Source organism: Mastigoproctus giganteus, chromosome 3 (genome assembly GCF_048544385.1).
Source record: "Mastigoproctus giganteus isolate SK-2022 chromosome 3, ASM4854438v1, whole genome shotgun sequence".
NCBI lineage: Eukaryota > Metazoa > Arthropoda > Arachnida > Uropygi > Thelyphonidae > Mastigoproctus > Mastigoproctus giganteus.
Window position 1 is genome coordinate 2,033,693 of NC_143577.1, and position 23,199 is coordinate 2,056,891.

Consider the following 23,199-nt stretch of genomic DNA (forward strand, 5'->3'; position numbering starts at 1 on the left):
ACTGCACGTAGAGCATTTGGAATGCAATTTTTCAATTTCAAAAATCTCTCAATCATATAGAATGTGCTATCCCCTTGCAATCTAATATAAGTTTATATTCTTTCCCATTAAATTTTGCTTTATCAAAATTTTGTAATATGTCATTTTTGGTAGGCGATTTTCAAAAAAGCTTGCAAATTTTTCTGACTTTGTTAATAGTTTGTGCAATATTGGCCATTAGATTGAAGAAATAAATGAGCTCATCGGTAAAGTCGGTTTGATAAAGCATGCCTTGCTGTCTTTCTTCAACTTCTTCATCATCACTACTTTCTTCATTATTTTCATTTTCTTCATTGTCTTTGGGAGATTCAGAGACTGTGGCACCATAATTGATTGCTTTTTCATAAAGTACATCTATAACTGACAGATGTATACAATGGGCTATACATTGTTGATTATTAGGCGTAATTTGCTTGCCAAACTTAATCATCATTGCTGCTCCATCGGTGGTGCAGGCAACAATATCCTCATCCAAGTTCAAACCAAATTCCTTCAAGCGTCCATTCACAATTTGCTCAGTTCTTCTGCTTTCAAGTAAACCATTAATCTCAATAAGACCTAACAACCAATGATTGTCTTTTGAATGCACATTTATATTCATGTACCTTTTATTTTGTATAGACGTATATTCGTCTAGAGTCAATGAATACCGTGCACCCAAAACCAATGAATTTTTGAAATGCTGAATGAGTTCTTCTTTCTTAGTTTTATAATAATTCACAACCATATTTTTAATTCCATTCACTGAGGCTGGTGGTCATTTATCGTATTTATTTCTCTGAAGGTGAAGGCTTGATTGTATAAACTCACTCTTGGCAATTGAATTAAAAGAAAATCCGTCTAAAGCAGCTAATTTTGAAATCTCTTCTTTCATAGATTTTTTAACGATAAAGTTTTCTAATGTTTACCATTTTTACAGGAGGTTATCTTGTTTAATGTCAATCTGATGCATTTTCTTTAAATGCAACATCAAAGATGATATAGATCCTCCAGACGACTTCATTATCTTCTGACATTTCGAACATTGTGCTTCATCTTTGATTTTTCGAGCAAAATAATTCCATACATTTGATTTCATCTTAGACATATTAAGAGTAATAAATATTAATTAGTAGGAATTTATATCACCGACAATTTAAAAATAAAAATATTGAAGATAACAAAGGCACAATACTATGCGTCACTCCCACAAGCACTGAATGAAGAGTCTAAACGAGGCAAGTTTCAAAATTTTCACGAAAGAAATTTTTTTATTTATTTACTTACTCGCAATTTTTTCCCCCCCAATTAAATCTATTGTATTTTCAAAATTACATAAAAGCTAAATTTGGTGAAGCTGCTTTTTGGAGAACATTTGATCGCAAATTTAATAGGAATAAAGAAGCAAAAAAACTTTCTACGATTGAAATTTGATGCAATATTCAGCGAATATGTTTCTAGTGGGTAACCATCAATAAGGCGGGTTCCATAACTTGCCTGGCGAACAAGATAGATGGAACGGAGAAATGTTGAGCATTTTCTTTTACGCTATCGCTCCGACTCACTCAGTCGTAAATGAGTACACCTGCATCGTGCCATGATACAGGTGGGAAGATAAAAGGTACCCCTCCTAGATTTTGGCCACTTGCCCATGAGATTCGTACCTAAACATAAAATAAAATGAAATAAAAAACATGTTTAAAACATAAAGCAATTGAACGATCCAGACAAACGAACAAACAAAAGAAAATGTGCGTAACAAAAAACTATATTCGAGGGCTAACTAAGAAAATATTCGAATCTAGTTTTAGAAGCTCGGTTTCAGTTTTAACAACTCAATATGAAAACCGATTTAACCGGTTGCAAGCCCTAGAATACACCATGAATTGTAAAACTAATAGAGTAAGCTTATCTGCAAAAAAAGATCTAAACTCCCAAACACCTCCTTGTTCATTTCACAAATATACGTGGTTTCAATTCAAATCTCAATGATGTCCATTTCCACTTGCAGTCTGCCAAACCCCATCTACTTTTTCTGACAGAATCTCAGTTATCAGTTGATTCAACTACTGCTCATCTCAGCTGTCCAAATTATTCGCTGTATAATTCCTTTTGCCTCAAAGGTGGTACTTGTGCATATGTCCGTTCCGATATTCCCTATCAGAGACTTTGGAATCTCCTCTTTTCGATCTACTCTGGCTTCAAATCTCTCTGTACCTCATCATGTAAAATTCATCTGCTGTGCTAACTCTACTGTTCCCCAACTCCACTAATCACTTGGAGCTCTTTGACTTCCTCTCTTTGCAACTTGACGTTCTCCAGTCCACTTTCCTAACAGTGAGGTAAATTTACTTGGTGATTTTAACGTTCACAACTCCAGTTGGCTTCCGTTTTCTATTCACACCGACCCAGCTGGTCAAGATAGTGAGGCTTTTGCAATTACTAATGACCTCACACAGATTATTCATTTACCTACAAGAATACCAGACAATCCTAACCATACAGCCAACATGCTTGATCTTTTTCTCACAAATAACCCTTCTAATTACACAGTCAAAGTGAGAGGTCCTTTAGGCACCTCAGATCACAACTTGGTGATTATCTGTTCTCCAATAGAGCCTTTATCTCCTGCCTATTCCCAACCTCGTGTTGTTTGGCATTATAAGAATGCAAAATGGGATGACCTGCAAGATTTCTTTTCTTCTTTTCCTTGGTTGGATTACTGTTTAAAAACTTCTGATGTCAATGTTTGCTCAGATTGTGTCAGTGAAATTATTCTTGTAGGAATGGAATCCTTTATCCCACACTCCACTTTAAAATCTCGTCCTTTATCCAAACCATGGTTTACCAATAAATGTGCAAAGGATGTTCAAGAGAAGAATGTTACATATCATAATTTGTTTATTTCCAATTCTTCAGTTTCATTTTCTGCCTATACCAAAGCTCACAACAATTGTAAAGTAATTATTAATCAGTCCAAACTAGCTTTTCAACACGCTAAGAGTAGAAAACTTGCTTCTTGCCCTAATGGTAGCCGAGCATTCTGGTCTCTTGCCAAAGCTATTGGCCGCAACTTTTACCCATCTCTGCTCCCACCTCTGTCAAAACCCAAAGGTGGTTCTTTTGTCACTTCAGCCAAGTATAAAACTGACCTGCTGGCATCTCATTTTTCTTCCAACTCATGTATTAATGATCTTGGTAAAACACCTCCCACCATTCCCAACATGCATCATGTAATGCCTCCTGTGGTCTTCCGTCGAGAGGATGTCAGAAGGATTTTGACGAATCTTGATGCTAAGAAAGCTCCAGGTCCTGATGGTATTTCTCCACTTGTTCTCAAAACCTGTGCTACAGAAATTACTCCTGTTCTTTGCCACCTTTTTTCACTTTCTTATTCCAAAGGTGTTTTTCCTTCTGCTTGGAAATTTGTTCATATCCAGCCAGTTCCTAAAAAAAGGGTAACAAATCCCTCCCATCCAATTATCATCCCACTGCAATTACTTCAACTCTTTCTAACGTAAAGGAGAAATCGATTAACCACCAACTCTTAAACTACCTAGAAACCTTCCATCTAATCAATGATCACCAGTATGGATTCCATCAATGTCGATCCACTGGTGATATTCTGTCTTATGTTACCCATTTATGGACAAATTCAATGGATAAGTTCGGTGAAACACAAGCAGTTGCTCTTGACATCTCAAAGGCTTTTGATCGTGTTTGGCATAAAGGTCTTCTAAACAAGTTTCCATCTTATGGTTTGCCAACTGTTTTTAGTAATTGGTTATCCAGTTTTCTCTCTGATCGCTCACTGAGGGTGATGGTAGATGGCTCTCTGTCTTCTAACTTCTCCACTAATGCCGGTGTCCCCGAAGGTTCAGTACTTTCCCCCACTCTTTTCCTGTTGTATATTAATGACCTTCTTCCATTGACTGGAAATCCTATCCATAGTTTTCCAATGATAGCACATTGCATTCCACTTTCCATTTTGAGAAACTTTGCCCTGCTCAATCAGCTTCAACTTCTCGAATATCCGCTGCCAATTCCTTAAATGCTGATCTCCAGGTAATTTTCCAGTGGAACAAAGACACCTTAGTTGATTTCAATCCTTCTAAAACTCAGTCTTGTCTTATATCTCGCAAAAAGGATTCTTCTGCTCCTATGCTTATCTTTGGAGACACTCCGATTTCTAGGCAAGTTGATATATCTCTTTTGGGGATTACCCTGACTTCTAATCTCTCTTGGCACAAGCACATTACAAATATTGCTTCCTCTGCATCTAAAAAACTTGGTTTTTTCTTTCGCTCTCGGTGTTAGTTTTCTTCCAAAGAGCTGTTCACTCTGTGCAAATCTGACCTACCATGGAATATTGTTCTCACATCTGGGACAGTGCTCCCAAAACCTCTCTCAGGCTTCTAGATTCCATTCAGAAGAGGGCAATTAGGTTAATTAATGACTCATCTCTAACAGAGTCTCAGAATCAGCCAAAAAAAAATTTTCATACACCCATTCCCTCTCCGCCGACCGGGCTAGCCAGGTGGGTAAAGTGCCTACCTGCCAACCCAAAGGTCGCGGGTTCGAATACCGCCTCGGGCTTGGATCAAAATACTGCGAAAACCTTGGGAGGTGCATTATGGCCACAGTAGCCGATGCGCCAAAAACTGCCAAAAAAAAAAAAAAAATTCCCTCTCAAAGTTTATCCAGTTCCTCCTTGAATTTATTTAAGCTATCAACTTAGACAACAACAGATGGAAATTTGTTCCAGCAATTAACCACCCACTGGCTAAAGGAAAATTTCCGCACATCTATTCTACAACTGTCTTTCCTAAATTTTTATTTATGCCCCCTCAGGTTCATAATCTGAGCATCGGAGTTCAGTGTGCTCAACCAATTCACGGCCTTATACACCTCAATCAGATCACCTTATAGGTGCCTAGTCTCTAGATGCTGCAATTTTCAGAACTTAAGCCTTTCTTGGTATGAGGACCCCCTTCGTACCCCTCATCAATCTTGTCCTCTGTACATGCTCAAGCAACTGTACATCCTAAAATGAGGCCTCCAGACCTATAAGCAGTACTCAAGGGGTGGCCTGACCATTGCCTTATACAAAGGGATAATCACCTTTTCCCTACTAGCAAAATTCCTGTATATCATTGACAATACTCCATAGCCTGCTCTGGCAGCATGTCTGCATTGCTCAGAAAATTTCATATCTGACTGCACAATTACTCCCAGGTCTTTTTCATTTTCTACCACCCCAAGTGTAGTACTACACAGCTGGTACTTTTCTCTGGGGTTACTTCTACCCATATGCAGTACTTTGCATTTGTCAAGGTTAAACTTCAGTTGCCACTTCTTAGCCCATCTGCCCAAATTATCTAGATCCTGTTGCAGTAGCACACTGCCATTACTATCATTAACAACTCTGCCAACCTTTGTATCATCTGCAAACTTGGACATTAAACCTGATATACCTTCATCAATATCATTGATAAATATACAAAACAACAGTGGACCCAACACCGAACCCTGTGGGACTCCACTAATAACATTAGTCAACAAAGAGCAGCACCCTCTGTCTTCTCCCACTCAACCACCCTTTTATCCATTGTAGAAACTTACCCTTAATACCATACTGCTCCAATTCGTATAGTAGTCTTCCATGTGCAACAGTGTGAAAAGCTTTCCTGAAATCCAAGTATATGATATCAAATTATTTTTTGCATCCAGTTCCTTTGTAACCACATCATAGTATCCAATCAAATTTGTCAGAGAATACCAGCACAACACAATAAAAAAACACTGGCATTTAAATTTGTTGCATATTTTCTTGATGTCTTTTGTAGGTAAAACATGAGGCATTTCTGAAATATAGTTTGTTGTTTGGGGGGGGAGGGGAGATTTACATTACCTTGGCACAGAGAGAACTTTGGCCATAGTGTGCCAGTACGTTTATTCACAGTTAGTTTGCATGTTGTGCAGGCTGAAAAACCTAAAATAACGTAATGGAATGAAACCCTACTCTGTTACCTGAGATTGACCAAATACCAAATTGAAGAGGCCATTAAGAATTCCTCCAGTCTCCAATAGGATGCAAGACCTTCCCCTCCTCTAAATGAGTGACAGATACTGAACTCATGGAAACTGATATGGATATGTGAAAATAAGGACCTATCGGACAGAGCCCATAAACATCAGGAAAAGAGTGATGTGTTTCATAAAGGAGGGAGAAAAGTAGTGTAACCACAACAAAAATATCACTTTGCAGTGTTAAAAAACATCGCAGCATAAAGTTTTAACGTTAAAAGAATGAAAAGGTAATTGAATTAAAAAGTAAAAACAAATTTTTACAGTTAGTATTACTGTAAAAAGTTTTTATTTTTTAATTCAGTTATGTCTATTCTTTCTTTAAAAGTATGAGTAGTACTAAAAATATTAAAATTTGGTGTTGGCTGAACTCAACTCAAAAAAAAAAAAAAGGGGGTTAAAGCACACTTTGTTTGAAGATTATAGAAGAATTTGCCTAAGAACAGAAAAATAAAATACAGATCAACAAGTAATGAAGGAATTAATGAATTATGTTACAAATTTTTTTAATGATTGTCAGCCAACAAATATACCCATATCTGGGTCATTGATCCAAGAAAAGGTTTTAAATAAAAATGAATTTAAAGTTTATAATGGATGACTTTAGTCACTTAAAACAGCAGAACATTGTTTTTGGTTGTGACAATAGTGAAACTGGCCAGATAAATTTGGTAATTGTTCTTGATTGGAAAACAAAATTGGAGGGTATCTGTACCAGGTTTAAATCTAAAGATATAATTTAGATAAAACCGGCCTGTGTTTTAAATCTGTGCCTAAGAAATCTTTTAGGATAAGGGAGAGAAATCAAGTTGTATAAAACAAAGTAAAAAAAGAAAGAATAACTTTCTGTTGTGTAACCATTTTTTGGTTAAAAACATTTATGTTGGCAACTTTTTCAGAACAAAATAAACTTGGTCAGAAGTCAAAACTGAAACTATTCAGAAATGTTTTTGAACCTGCTGAAGAAAGTGTGCCAAATGAAAAAAAATTGCCAGATGACTTGGTGTTGAACAAGCCAGATGACTTGGATGACTTGGTGTTGAACGTTCAACACAGAGGTGTTGAACGTTCCTAGGAACTGCTTGGCTGCCTAGTAGAGCAGGTTTTAAATGTAGAAGGAATTTGTAGCATGTCAAATAAACCAGTGTACCTGCTGATTGAGACAAATCTGCTGGTCAAATCTTGCATCAGTGTGAGAGTTCATTTACCAGTGACAATGAAGAAGAAATACAAGAGTTGCCTAAAATAAACTTTAGTGTAGGAAAGAAAAAAAAGCTTTACAGTGTATCAAAAAAATTAAAAGAAATTATTGCTCTCTTGAAACTTATGGTAAAATGTATTTTAAACTAGAAAAAATTAAAAAAAAAAAAAAGTTAAGAATAAAATCATAGCTAAAATAAAACCACAGAATTTTTTTTTTTTTCAAAATAGTAATTTAAATTTTTTAAATAATTTAAATAAATAAAGTTATTTTATTTTGTACTGAGACCTGTTTGTTCTGTTAATTTAATAAAATAGCCAAGAAAAAAAATTTGGCATGCATCCTCTATTAAGAATCAACCTGTCTGGTCCCATAAGGAGCACCTCATTTTTGCTGGTCCATTAAGGGACCAGCAAAAATGAGGTGCTCAATGCAGGTTTTACTGCTTCTGTAACACTAGCATTATTTAAAAAATACAGTTGTCAGAACAGACATGTCATAACCATGTGTCAAATAATATTTTCCTTCCCTACATAAAATGTATAATGCCTTATACAAAAAAAATTTTGTAATCCAAGTATATGATATCAAAAAAATTTTGATACTTGGATTTCAGGAGCACTGTTACTCTACCTGAGAGCCAAAAGAGTTCCAGGTCCAGCTTTCACTTCCTTTTCATCAGCTATACTCTTTATCTTGTCCACATCCCTTGCACAGCCAACTACATTTAAACCTTCACTGACCAGACGACGGCACACTGCAGCACCAATCCCAACCGATGCCCCAGTAACCAAAGCAATACGTCCATTCCAGCGATCCATCTTTTTTGCTTTAAGAAACAACACATTTTACAGAAATTGAATCACTCAGGTCATTATCATAAATTAAATATTTATGAAAAAAAAAGTTTCTGTTTATACCTTAGAGCAGCCATATGGCAAGAGGAACGTTAACAACCTCACTTTATGTTTACATTGGCTTACTTACAACAGGCTAGGCACATTTTATGGTTGCATGTAATTAAATGAGTGACATGTGACTACTGTAAACAGCATATTTAAAAAGAAATGATATAAACCTGCTTTCCTGTGTAGCTGGAGAGGAGTTTCATATTCCAGCTGATGGTCTGGTGCAGCGTTTCTCAACCTCTTTGGCCTCGCAGACCCCCTCATGATGTTTCCATATTTCCGTGGACCCCTCTTGTAAATAATACAAAAACATTGCCAACAGCAGTAGTATTTGTTTCACAGGAACTGGTGTATCCAACGTTCCCCATAAATGTTTATTGATTATATACGTGCCTATATACTAAAGTGAAGAAATATTTCGGCGTTAATTTGCTTTACAACAGAAAAAAAATGTCCATCTTAGCAGTTAGCTGCTCAAAGTTTGGTTGATGACTTGTTAGGGCAGTACGTACAAGCTCATTTAAATGCCATGGAGTTAAAACTCCCAATAAAAATATATATATGGTTTCTACTTGTAAATAAATTAGCATTAGCATTAGTAGAGGCATACAATGCAAGAAAGCAAGCTTATGCAGCATCAGCCAGAAAAAAAAAACCGCTCCCATTATACCCCTCCGTTTGTTCCAAATACCTGTCCAGCTCAGCCTTAAATTTATTTAGGCTATCAACTTCCACAACAAAAGATGGAGGTCTGTTCCACCAATCAACTACCCACTGGCTAAAGGCAAACTTCTGCAGATCTATCCTACAACTGTCTTTCCGCAATTTGAATTTATGCCCTCTCAGGTGATTATTCTGAGCAAGAGGAAGAATTCCATCAGCATTGAGCATGCTCAAACCATTCAAGGCTTTATACACCTCTATCAGATCACCTCGCTGGTGCCTAGTCTCCAGACACTGTAATTTGCAAAACTTAAGCCTTTCTTCGTAAGAGCACCCCTTTGTTCCATTCACTACTCTTGTTGCCCTTCTCTGTACTCGTTCCAGCAGCTCTACTTCCTTCTTGAAATGAGGCCTCCAGGCCTGTATACAGTACTCTAGGTGTGGTCTGACCATTGCCTTATACAAGGGAATAATCACCTCCTTATCCCTGCTAGAAAAATTCCTATATATCATTGACAATACACCATGAGCTACTCTTGCAGCCCGTCTGCACTGCTCAGAGAACTTCATATCTGCCTGCACAATCACCCCCTGGTCCCTTTCATTCTCTATCACTGTCAGTGTAATACCACTGAGTTGATACGTTGCTCTGGGGTTGCTGTTTCCCCATATGTAGTACTTTACATTTGTCAATGTTAAACTTCATTTGCCACCTCTCAGCTCATCTGCTCAATCTTTCCAGATCCTGTTGCTGCAGCATAGTGTCAGTAGTGTCCTTGACAACCCTGCCAACCTTGGTATCGTCTGCAAACTTGGACATTAAGCTTGATATACCATCATCAATATCATTTATAAATACAGAAAACAATAATGGACCCAATACTGAACCCTGAGGGACTCCACTAATAACATTAGTCCACGATGAGCAGTGTCCATTGATTACCACTCTCTGTCTTCTTCCCCTCAACCACCCCTTTATCCATAGCGGCAATTTGCCTCCAATGCCACACTGCTCCAATTTGTGCAGCAGTCTTCCATGTGCAACAGTATCAAAAGCCTTTCTAAGATCCAAGTATATAATATCAAAGTTATTCCCTGCATCCAGTTCTTTTGTGACTGCATCATAGTATCCAATCAAATTGGTCAGGCAAGACTTCCCCTTAACAAAACCATGCTGTGTCTGAACTATAACTGAAGTCTTGTCTAGATGATCCTACAGTGCTTCTTTAACCAGTGCTTCCATTAATTTTCCGGGAACAGAAGTTAAACTCACAGGTCTATAATTACTTGTGTCAGCCTTTGATCCTCCTTTGTGAATTGGGGTCACATTTGCACATCTCCAGTCTATGGGTACCTCCCCTGAGTCCAAGGAAGCTCTCATAATTATAGCTAAGGGTTTGCTTACTTCCTTTAATATAACTGGATAGATCCCATCCACCCCAGGTGCCTTTCTTGTGTTTATCTTCAACAATTTCTCCTCCACTTTACTCTCAGTTATTACAAGATTCTCTAGATTACTGCCAGAGTTGAATAAAGGAGGGAGATTCCCCTGTTGAATAACTCCTCATGTGTGAATGTCGATGCAAAATATTCATTTAGTTTGTTAGCTACCTGAGCAGGATCATCAACAGTTGACCCATCGATATCAAGTGGACCAATCTGATTCATCCCCTTCCTTCTAGAGTTTACATAAGTAAAGAACTCTTTGCTGTTTTTCTTTGCATCCCTTGCCAAAGATATCTCGTAATCTGCCTTCGCCTGCCTAACCTCCTTTGTAACTTGGTTACAGATCAACTTGTATCTATCATAGGCTTCTGTGTCACGTGTTAATTTGTATGTATCCCATGCATTTTTCTTCTCTGCCATATGTCTCATTAGTTCATCTGACATCCGTTTAGGCCTAAACCTCGAACAATATTTCTTAGTTCGTATGTAAAGCCTAGTAGCTTCCAAGATAAGTTCTTTGAATGCTTCCCATTTTGAATTTGCTGTTGGTAACATCATCAGTTGGTCCCACTGTATAGAATTTAAATACTGTCTCAGTCCATCGTAGTCGCTCTTACAAAAGCAATAACCCTTCCCTTTACCCCTAATGGTAGTTACCTCTTTCAGTAAATCCCACTTCAGCACACTGTGATCACTGCCACCTAGTGGTTCATTTATCTGCAGATTCTTAATGCATGAAGAATCACTACTGATAATCAAATAAAGAGTATTACTCACTCTAGTTGCCTCCCGAACATGCTGATGTAGAAAACAATCATCCAATAAATCCACAAAGCCTTGCTAGTGTGTGAGTGACCAACCCACAAATTCCAGTCAATATCTGGGAAATTAAAATCCCCCATTATAAGACTCTCTGATTTACTGGCCCACTCTATTTCCCTGTACAGTTTCTTATTATACTCATCAGAGTCATTAGGCCCATAGCACACTCCTACTCTCAATTTTGATCTCCCAATGCTTATGTCACACCAAACTGACTCGACACTGCACTGTCCAGTGATGTCGACTGGCTTCACTTCCTTGGATTTTATGTATTTCTTAACTAATAGCATAACCCCTCCTCCCTTCCTATCCTGTCTATCCTTTCTGGAGACATTGTACTCCCCAAATTCCAGTTCTGCATTCCTTATATCTGTGACACCACATCTCTGAAATTCCAACAATATCTGCTTTTGATGTTTTGAGCAATACCTCAAATTCATCAAATTTATTTACTAAACTCCTAGCATTGGTGTACACGCAAGTATACATGCACCTGTTCTTTTTCTTAGCTACCCTAACACAACCCATGTGTTTACTTGTACCCCAATGATTCCCAGCAGTCTCTGAAATATCCTGCATCTTATTTTTCAGGCTGCTGCTCCTTCCAATAGAAGCAGTGCAAGAATCACTTTCACCTCTGCCAGTGGCTACTGTTAATCTATTAGTCCTTGTATCCCCCCAATCTAGCAGTTTTCCGACCCACCTAACACTGCCTTGATAGCATCAGCAAACATTCTTGCACCCTTTCTATTTAAGTGTATCCCATCCCTGTAGAAGCATTCTCTCCTGTTAACAAACATGTTATATTTGCATGTTATATTTGTATAAATATAACCTAATTATATTTGCTCCTAATGCTTATCCAAAATGTTGCAAGTGACTTTTGCTTATATCTTGTTTCCAAAGTACTGCTATTGGTCAGTTCGATGAGTTGGTCATCTTACAATGGTGTTAGATGAAACCTAGTTTGAACGAAAGGATTTTGTATCCATAATCTAGCCTTAAAATGGTCGTCAGTTTCTCCCTGATATGAGTGACACCACGCCTATGATATCCCAACAGTCTGCATTTGATTCTTGACCAGTACTTCAAATTCATCAAATATATTTACTATCCTCCTAGCATTGGTGTATATGCAAGTATACGTGCACCTGTTCTTACTCTTAGCTACCCTATCTCATATTTTCTCAAAATCCCCAGCACATTGCAAGCTTATGTGTTCTCTGATTGATTTTTCTCTTTGCAGGATGATAATCCTAAATTTAAACTCTATGCCAGGGGTGGCCATAGCACAGCTCATGCAGGCTTGCAGTGCAGCTCTCATGCAGATATATTGATTTTTATTTATATCAAACTTTTATATATAAAACTGATTAAAGTTTAAAAATAATAACTGTATTTTATAAGTAAGCATATTTCTTGTTACAAAGTTTTTTTCAAAAACGAAAAAGATACACAAATTTCTCAAAATACTAATTCTGACAGACAATACTTCACAGATGATATTTACATATTAGGTTTTCTTGTCGATGCTTTACGAGTGTTGTGCATCTTAGCAGTTAGCTGCTCAAAGTTTGGTTGATGACTTGTTAGGGCAGTACGTACAAGCTCATTTAAATGCTCATCAGTCAAAACAGATCAATTCTTATTTTTAATAAATTTGTGTGTTGAATACAAAGACTCACAAGAATATGTCGTACCGAAAATAGAGATTAATCTCTGCACACATCCTTTTGTTTTAGGATATTTTTGTTCCAAAACTCAGTAGTTGAGCTGCCACTTCCTTTTAGTTGTTTCAATCCTCCATCCCCTTGGAGCTCCAGTTGCTCCAACTCTACAACTGCTGTATCCCCAATAATCGGCAGTGAGACACAACAGCATTCTTCATAATGTCAACAAGAAAAGGATTTTGCAAAAATGCAAATGATGGTTTAAGTGCTCTTAAATCATGATATCTATCATTAATTTCTTCTACCAGTCCAGGTAATACTTGCACGCACAATCTCTAGTTATTATTTCAAATCCGGGTAGAATTTGCAAAGTTTTACTCAAACACATGAAATGAGTGAAGGTTTTAGAAACCCGGTCCTTCTCAAAGAGTTTCAGTTTGTTGTGGAAGCTGAACACACTCTGTGCTAGATCAGAAATAAGTTTTCCTTGTCCTTGCAGAGATACATTTAATGATTGTAAATGCTGAACAACATCTTTGAAAAACGCCATATCTATTAACCACTGGGCATCCTCAAGTTGAGAGAAAGATTTCTCTTTTTCTTTGACAAACTGTTTGATTGGCTCCATCAAGTGAAAGAACTTTGTTAGAACAATGCTTACCGAGAGCCACCTTACTAAACAGAACCACGATAAGTCATCTGGAAGCTGATCATTGTCTATTTATTCTGTGAAGGTGTTGAACTGTCAATGTGTTTTGGTGCTTGAGCGTATGTAGTTAACAATTTTCAGAACTACCTCCATAACATGTTCGTATTTAAAATATTTAGCTGCTAGGTATTCCCTATGAATAATGCAATGGATGGACAGTGATAAAATCTGGAAAAAATGCGTCAGCAGTTAAAAGTCCCACAAGCCCTTTATTGACACCTCTCATAGCCGGGGCACCATCAGTTGCAACACTGACTACATCTTAATCGGTACAGAAGCTTTGCCAAGCGCAAGACCAAGAGCTCCTTTTATGTCTGAAGCTCAAGTCGTATCCTTCAAAGCAATCAGATCTAAATAGTTCTTCTTTCACGTCTAGATTATTTGTTACAAAATGAACAAATGTGGCTAGTTGTGATTTATCTTCAATGCCTGTAGATTTGTCCAAGGGCAGACTCGGTGCTGAGTAATTCTTTAAATCATGTTGCAAGTTATTTATGTTGTCAGTGCTGATTACAGAAATTCGTCTTTCATTTGTATGTCTGGATGCAGGGATTTGTTCAATCATTTTGTGCAGTTTTCTATTTTCTGGGTTTAGAAATGAAATTACTTGAGCCATATTTTTCTTAATGAACTCTCCTTCCATGTAGGGGCACTTTGCCTGAGCGATATTGATGACCAAAATAAATCCAGCCTCTGTTGTTACATCTGCCTCTTTAATAAACATTGACATAACCTTGGTTTGACTATTAAATGTTTCTTTTAAAGACAATATTTTAGTTCCCCTTAACATGGAACCAGCAGGAAATTGTTGGGTGAAAGAACTGTGATTTGTTTTGTAATGGTGACAAAGTTACTTGACATAAAAGATACACTGGCTTACCATTTCTCTCCACAAAAACAGACTCCTTTTCCCACTCTGCCTTAAATCCCCTATTCTTGACTTCACATTTATGTTTTCCAGACAACATAATAACTTTTAAAGGATCTCACTTAAAAAAGAAACTAATAATGTTCACAAAAATTAACTTGTGTGCTGTTAAAAACTGATTGAACCACACATGTCTAAAGAGTTTTATCACAGAGATGCTATGCACAACAGATGGAGCCATCTGTTGTGCATAGCATCTCTGTGATAAAACTCTTTCCAATATGCCTCTAACCAGCTCTTTCCAATATGCCTTCCACTATCGCAGCTACCAAAGGTCATCTAGCTGACAACCCCTGCTCTATGCCATCCTCACTTGAGACTGATTAATTAGAACATGGTTAAAAATCTTCTTTGAAAGTTTCAAGTATCCTTCAAACTTTGATTGATGATATGAATCTTGCACACCATATCCATGTGGTGTGCAAGGGCTGTATCACTATGCTCATTACAAGACCTATCATGAATACTGCACAGAGACCATTGCCTTATACAATGGAATAATCACCACCTTATCCCTGCTAGCAAAATTCCTGTATAGAACCACCCAGTTGGTATGTTACTTTGGCATTACTGCTACCCATAAGCAGTATTTTGCATTTGTCAAGGTTAAACTTGAACTGCTATTTCTCAACCCATTGAGCTAATTTTTCTATATCTTGTTGCAGTAGCATACCATCATTATTGTCATTAACCACCTTACCAACCTTTGTATTATCTGCAAACTTAGACATTAAGTCTGATATGCCTTCATCGATATCATTAATAAATATAGAAAACAACAATGGGCCCAGCACCAAGCTCTGGGCCCATTGTTGTTTCATAACCACTAATAACAGTTGAGGAAGAGTGGTATACACTAATAACTATTCTCTGTGTTCTACCACCAATCATCCCTTTATCCAAAGCAATAACTTGTCCTTAATGCCACACTGCTACAATTTGTATAGCAGTTTTTTCATGTGCAACAGTATCAAAGGCTTTCCTGAAATCCAAGTACAGTATATGATATGGAAATTATTTCTTGCATCCAGTTCCTTTGTAACTGCATCACAGTATCAAATCAAATTGGTCAGAGAAAAATTCCTTTTCACAAAACCATGTTGTGTCTGAAGTATAACTATTCTCCTGTCTAGATGGTCCTGCATTACTTCTTTAACCAGGAATTCTGCTATTTTCCCTGAAACAGAAGATAAGATAACAGGTGTAGAATTGTTTGAGTCACCATTTGATCCCCCCCCTCTGTGAATTGAGGATAATAGTTGGCATTTACACATTCAGTTTGTCAGAAACCTGAGCAGGATCATCAGTTGAATCATCAATATCAAGTGCACCAATATGATTCATCCCCTTGTTTTGAATGTTTACATTTCTTTGCATCCTTTACCAAATATTTCTCATAATCTGCCTTAGCTTGCCTAACCCCTTTTGTGACTTTATTATAGACTAGTTTATATCTACCATAGGATCCTGTGTTGCCTGATTATATATATATATATATATATATATATTTTTTTTTTTTTTTTTTTTTTTCAATAAAAAATCCCAAACAGGAGAGGTATCAGAACCTATAGTACTTAATACCGTGCTTGGGTTGGAGGTTCAGAAGACGAAAGAAGATATTTGTTGACGTTAGACTTGAACTTCTGAAGACAGTAATTTTCAGGAAATACGTACGAAGGAAGGTTGTTCCAGAAAACAGCAGCTTAATGAGTAAACGAAGAAGTTGAAAAGTTGGTTCTGTGAGTTTGACATTGGACAGTAAATGGATGTTGGCTAGTGGCGGTACGTGTTCGGACTGTTTTGAAAGAGAGAGAGCAGGAATTATAGAAGCCAATTCAGAAGAACAGTGCCCATGGAAGTATCTGTACAAAAGGCATGCAGCAGAAATGGTACATCTATGAGACGGCGAGTGAAGAGACTTTGTTAGAGATGAGTCATTAATTAACCTAGCTGTCCTCTTCTGAATGGAATCTAAAAGCCTGAAAAAGGTTTGGGGGCACCACCACAGATGTGGGAACAGCATTCCATGGTAGGGCAGATTTGCGATTTGTACAGAGTGAACAGCTGTTTGGAAGAAAAATAAAGGCGAGAGTGAAAGAGAAAACCAAGTTTTTTGAAGCAGAGGAAGCAATATTTCTAATATATATATATATATATATATATATATATATATATATATATATATATATATATTAGAATAATGAAATAGTTGAAAAAGGTAGTAAAAAAAAAAAAAAGAGTTGAAAACAATAATAAAAGAGTAGTAAAAAAAAGTTGAAAACGGTAGAAAATTAAGAAATGAAGCAATCATCAGAGGCAGCAAAATGCACATTCCTCTACATGATTACCATTTTCAACTCTTTGTTTACTACCTTTTTCAATATTTCATTATTCTAATATATGTAAATCAAATGGTAGTAGTGAGTTTGATGTGCTAATGCTGTGCCCATACTGCCATCTAGAGTACTTTATTTATTTGTCTATATGAGCTGGTTAAACTTACATTGTGTCAGTGGCGGGTTTTTTTTTTTTTTTTTTAGGAGCATTAGCAACTAAGGCTATATTGCTCCGTGAATATATGGTGGTCATTCCTGACCTTTCCGCATCCTCCGTATTTTGTGGTGACGGGCTCGAACCCCGGTCTAATCAAGAAGCATGTGCTACGCACTGCTGCTCCTTCCCACCTGGCTACGGAGGCGCCTCAGTGGCGGGGCTCTGCTCTGGAGTGCTAGTGCTAACAATTATAAGGACCATCATAATTCAAATCCTCTGCATTGGTGGTTTGATCGGGGGATCGGATGGTGGACTGATCCTTCAATCGGTTTGCATTGCGGCGAGATGTCTAACAATCAAAATGCAGCAATTCCCTGACCATTATTGGCCTTGTGGTCTTCTGTCGATATGGGGCATAATGGTCAGTCTTTTTGTTAATTTAGTTTTATTTTAATCTCTATTTGTGATATTTCACACAATTGGAACTGGCACCTTACAAGGGGGGTGCTGTTAAATTTTTATGTAATTGGCACTAAAATTAAATTGATTTTTATGATTCTAAATTGGATTTTCTAAATTATTTGGAGAGTTTCTGCTACAATTTTTAGTTTTGTTACCTTTTCTTCTCCCTCCCTGTTGATTTACTTATTATGTTTATTTTATTATTTTCCAACAGTTTTGCCACACTACTTACTATATACTGCATACTATACTACATAAGTTTTGATTTTATATTTAATATTAGTTATATATATGCATCCGATGCACTTTTCTTCTCTACTATGAGTCTCATTAGAGACTAACCTAACCTAACCTAACCTTAAACAGTATTTCTTAGTTGGTATTAAAAGCCTAGTAGCTATTATGATTATTTCCTTGAATGTTACCCATATAGAATTTGCTAATGGTAATATCCACATTTTCTGAGACCACTGTAGTCACTTTTACAAAAGCAGAACCGCCTTCCTTTACCCTCATTGTAGTTACATCCGTAAGTAAATCACACATCAATACACTGTGTTCACTGACACCTACTGGCTGTTTTTATCTGCAGATTCTTAATGCATGAATTATCACTACTGATAATCAGATCAAGAGTATTACTCCCTCTGGTTGCCTCTTGAACATGCTGCTGCTGTAGAAAACAATCATCCAATAAATCCACAAAAGTTGCTATTGCATGAGTGACAAATCCACAAGTTCCAGACACTATATCGAAACATTAAAATTGCCCATTATAAGACATTCAATTTACTGGCCTACACTATTTCTCTGTACACTTGTTCATTGTGCTCATCAGAGTCATTAAACCTATAATATGCTCATATTCTCATTTTTCTTTCTCAGTGCTTATGTCAAACCAAACTGAGAAAGAAAAATGCATTGAATGGATGCATGCCAGGGGCTCACATTTGGTGAGTATGGGCATGGCACACCCAGGGTCCTGAGCTGGATATCATCATTCTTCTCTTTCTTGGTGGTGATTCCCTTTTGTGTGTGTGTCTCTCTCTCTCTCTCTCTCTCAGGGTGGCTCAGGAATATTTTTTTTTGGCTGGTGCAGCATAAGCCTCAGGCTTCCTTGCACCATATAGCTAATAATAATAATAATAATTCCAATGTACATTTTAACAGAAATAAAACTGTATGAAAATCGTAGCATGAAGTTTTACAGACAGGGACAGGGGTCCTGTCTATAAAATGTGATTACTATAACAGAGTAACAAAGGAACTGGATGCAAACAATTTTGAAATCATGTACTTAGATTTCAGTAAAGCTTTGAATACTGTTCCAATGAAAGATTCTATACAAATTAGGGCAGTGTGGCATTAGGGGCAGATTACCACTACTATGGGTAAAAGAATAGCTGAGTAGCAGGAAAAAGTTATCAATGGGCAGTACTCTTCTTGAACTGTGGTTATTAGAGGAGTTCTTGAGGGTTCAGTGCTAGGGCTCTACGTGTGTTGATGATACCAGAGTGTAATTAATGAGAGAAATCAAGATATGCCACTCCAGCAAGACCTAAATAAATTAGACGATGGGCTGAAAAATGCATATAAGCTTTGGCATTAATAAAAGCAAGGCACTACAATTGGGAAGTTCCAAATGTAGTGCTCAATTAGCATGTAATCCCAGAATAATATACCAAATGGTAGTGGTGACTGAAAAAGACCTAGTAGTAAACATATAGTTTGAAATGAAGTTCTCTGAATAATGCAGACTGGCATTATTCAGAAAACTGAATAATGGTTCACAGAGTTCTATCAATGATATGCAAGTATTTTCCAGCAAGAACAAATTCTTGATTATCCCAACATATGAGGCAATATGTCAGGGGAGCAGCTTAGCTTGAGTACTGTGTACAAGTTTTGAAAGCCCCATTTTAGAAAAACGAGGATCTGTTAGAACAGTTTCTGAGAAGGACAACAAGATTAGTTAGGGGACACAAAAAAAGGGTAAGAGTACCCCTTTGTGCCCAGTTCTTCAGTTATTGGAACCTAGGCACCTGCAAGGAGACCTGAATGAAATATTGAAAGCCTACAGTAAATATAAATGGGTTGAGTAAAATTAAATGCTGCTAATATCCTTACTCTTTCTTGGATGAGACACATATAGAGGAAATAAATTTAAACTGGAAAAGGATGGTTTCAGGATAGATGTGTGAAAATCTGCTGTCAGCCAAAGAGTACTTAATTGTCCAAACAAACTTCCACCTGGTGTTGTCGAAATCGGTAGCTTGAATAAATTTAAGGAAGGGTTAGAAAAATTTTTAGAGATGGACAGTGATGTGGCTATTGTTTGCTTTTTGGCTGACGCTATATAAGCTTGCTTCCTTATATCATTTTTCTACTGTTAACAGCAATACAAGCATATACGAGCAGACTTTTTGCCATTGATTGCAAAAAGAATTTTGACGAAGGAATACACATAAATAATTGAAGCATATCTAAATATAACACATATCTGAATGCTAAAAGTGACTCTTAAAAATTTTTCAAAAGTATGTACGGTATGTATTTTAAGTGTACTTTAATTGAACTACTCTTGTACACAACAAGATAAACTCAATAGTAGCAAAATAAATGAGGAATGAAATAGCATGTCTCAACAATTATGCATAACTGGAACAATAAATAACTATAAATTAATTATATTATTAATTTTTAAGATTTATTATTTTATTAATTTTACATATAAAATGAGAACACTCATTTTAGGGATTTATGTCAACTTAATGCATGGAGTCCTGGTGGTCGCCACTCTTAACCGTCCTATAAGCCAGTCCCAAAAACTGAAGGATTACACGAAAGTACATACCCACATAAATATAATTTAAATGTATTTTTTATTCATATATAATATTTTTTAAACATCAAATATCTGTAACCTGTGAAAGACAAATTGGGGAAAATAACCCTTGTTTTTTGAAGCATATCTAAATATAACACATAACCCTTGTTTTTACTGAATATTTTCAGTTCAAATAACATATTGCTCATTTTATTTTGAGCAATTGCTCAAAATAAAATGAGCAATTCCTCAAATGAGGACACTGTGCAATTTCCTAAGTTTATAAGCAACAAATCACCAAAAATAGAATATTCACCTACAATTTTCATAAATTTGTAAGCCTTGTTTTCTTTTTCATCTGAAACAGGAAGTATTTTCATTTTTTCCCCCTCCCTCCACCATGTCTCAAAAAAGTACTGGTGCTGCTGCAGAAGTGTCAACTGTTTCACCTTCGGAGTCAGTTTTTTGCAACATCACCCAGCTATACAAATAATTTTGATTTAATATTTCTTTATAGAATTATAGTTAATTTGTTTGTTTCAGCTGCCTTTAAATCAGATGGATTGTTATCCATCTGATTTATTGATACATTCTAACCTGCAGAGAAGCAACCATTGACAAACACATCATCCATCAATGCCCAAAAAACAGAGGATGCTTAATTTACAATTACAAAAGTACCTTCGGCATAATATTACTGGTACTACTGATGCATTGTTTTAACTTAGTACAGTGTTTGTTGCCTGGGTAGAACATCAGAGGTGGTCTTAAAAAATACAGACTTAGAAAACAGCTTGTAACAAATTAAGTTTGGCTCAACCAAAATTTCTTTAAGGAAGGATTATACATGTTCCTTATTCTGGTAGGTGATGGCACTTTCATTATCAAACATGATGAAACCTTTCCAGGGGAACTGAAAGAAGTCTTGCCAAACAGGTTATTTAATTAGATATCTAGATTGTATCAAATCATGAAACTACTTTCAGTTTGATTTCAGTTTTATTCTGTTTACAGAATATTTAGGAGACCAACTCATTTACAACTAGACCATTCAAGGAATATAACTCGTGGCATGTTTACCTCCATATTTTTTTCCCAAAACAGATCCATCAAGAAATTTGTAAGCACCTTTTGCTTCTTTGATGTTGAATTGGACTTGTAAAGGAAAATAACAGAATCAAATTGATGCCTACTACCATTATGTTAATTTTCAAGGAAATAAAGCCAATATTAATTTTGTGAATATAGAGAGGAAGTGCTTGTTCCACAAAAAAATAAATACTTATGAACAATCTCTTGCTATCATAATGCTATATTGTTTTTATCAGTACATGCCGTTATGGTGCAATACCACCACTTTGCTTATTGGAGGCTTGAAGTGGTGAAACCCATGTTTAGTCTCTAGAGCAAAATTTCCGGCATTCCCCCCCCCCATACTTCTCTTTCAACCTATAGTACTAAGTACTATAGGTTTTTCGTGTTTGGGGTTTTCATTAAAAAAAAAATAATAATAAATTAATTAATTAACTTATATGTTCAGAATCGTCTTGGTCTGAATGGTGAACTCAGCGCTACTTTATTTTATTATTATTTTTTATTTATTTATTTTTTTTTTTTTTGGTAGTCATCAAGTAAAAATAGTAAATGTTTATAAGCAAACCAACTCGACACATACTTTCCATCACCATATTTTTTTCTTAGTCTTCTGATGTTTTTTTCAGAAGTAAGATCTAAACTTTTGATTTTATTTTTCATCCAAACACGTGCCCCTATGGTGAATGCGCTTTAACGCATCCTTACCTGCATCGCTGCATGCTTAAAAATGCCCAGATGAGATATCATTACTGTACTTCTCATTCCTCCAGTGGAGACTGTTTTTTTTTTTTTTTTATTCATTCACTACGACATTTCACAGGTTAGTTTGTCCGTGGATTTTCTAAGGGCGAGAGAGGGGAGGGCGCTAAAGCAATTTTCTGGGGTATCAGGATTTTGTAGGAGAGAATGGTTAAAGCAGTGCTCCAATTCAATAAACTTTATTATCGCGTGGCAGTAAAAAAAAAAAAAAAAAAAATCAGGTTATTTTGATCATGGGAACATTTCCCGTGACAGCATAAACCGAAAGCATATTTACCTTCCAAAGCGATCGACTGCTGCTACACTGGTCAGTGCCAAAGAAATCACTTCCTTGTCACCGCTTGATACCCCCTCAACCACCCCACAGGTTGAGTAACGTTGTCGTCCTTGAGCACGTGTTATCTGTTATTATCTTTCCACAATTGTCTGGTACGTCATGACAACGCAAAACTGAACTAGTTTCCCTACAATCCCGCTGATTTCAGGTACTTCAGGACTTACTGCACACGTCTTTCTTTCTTTCTTTCTTTTTTTTTTTTTTTCTCTTTTCGATTATAAAAGAACTTAATTTGAGTGTCCTTTCACTTTTATAAAAAAACTTTAAAAAAGTGGGATTTGCAATTCTCACTACCAAATGGAAAAATATAAATCTGAATAAAACACAAAATCAAAAGGCCTTCCTTAAAAAAAAAAAAAAATTATCCAATGTGCGGCCTACATAATTCCCTACTTTTCCAGGCAAATACACTTGAACTTTCTGTTATATTGACTGGAAATACGTTGTTCAGAATTCTCCAGCAAAATCGACCATTGCAATCCCGCTACTTTAGAGTTGTGGCGGGTTACAGTCCAAGCACGAGAGGTATTAACACATGTAGTACTTAGTATCGTGCATGGGTTGAGAAGCTCGAAGAAGCTGTTGACATTTAACTTGGATCTCTGTACACTGCAATTCTCAGGAAATACCTGTGAAGGGCAGTTGTTCCAAAAAGCATAAACAAAAAATAATAAACATATCAATAAACTAATAGTACAAAAATTAAAATAAAAATTATAAATACTGTATATTAGTTGAAACATAAAAGGAGGCGGAAAAGCAACTAAGCAAACC

At 36.5% G+C, this 23,199-nt stretch overlaps 1 protein-coding gene across 2 annotated transcripts in view; it reads right to left on the bottom strand.

Annotated features, from left to right (window-relative positions):
• The window catches only part of LOC150087608 (dehydrogenase/reductase SDR family member 11-like), a 57,286-nt gene extending 34,458 nt beyond the window's left edge, over window positions 1–22,828 (bottom strand). The window contains exons 1-2 of one of the 2 annotated variants that reach the window (XM_090369885.1): window positions 22,807–22,828; window positions 7,940–8,135 (exon numbers count right to left, since the gene is read on the bottom strand). In XM_090369885.1, coding sequence (XP_090226011.1) covers window positions 7,940–8,127 — 188 coding nt within the window. In that variant the 5' untranslated portion in view covers window positions 8,128–8,135; window positions 22,807–22,828. Of the gene's footprint in view, window positions 1–7,939; window positions 8,136–22,365; window positions 22,601–22,806 lie in introns of those variants that run through there. The other variant, XM_090369884.1, reaches the window with a different exon arrangement.
• Window positions 22,829–23,199: the final 371 nt, after the last annotated feature.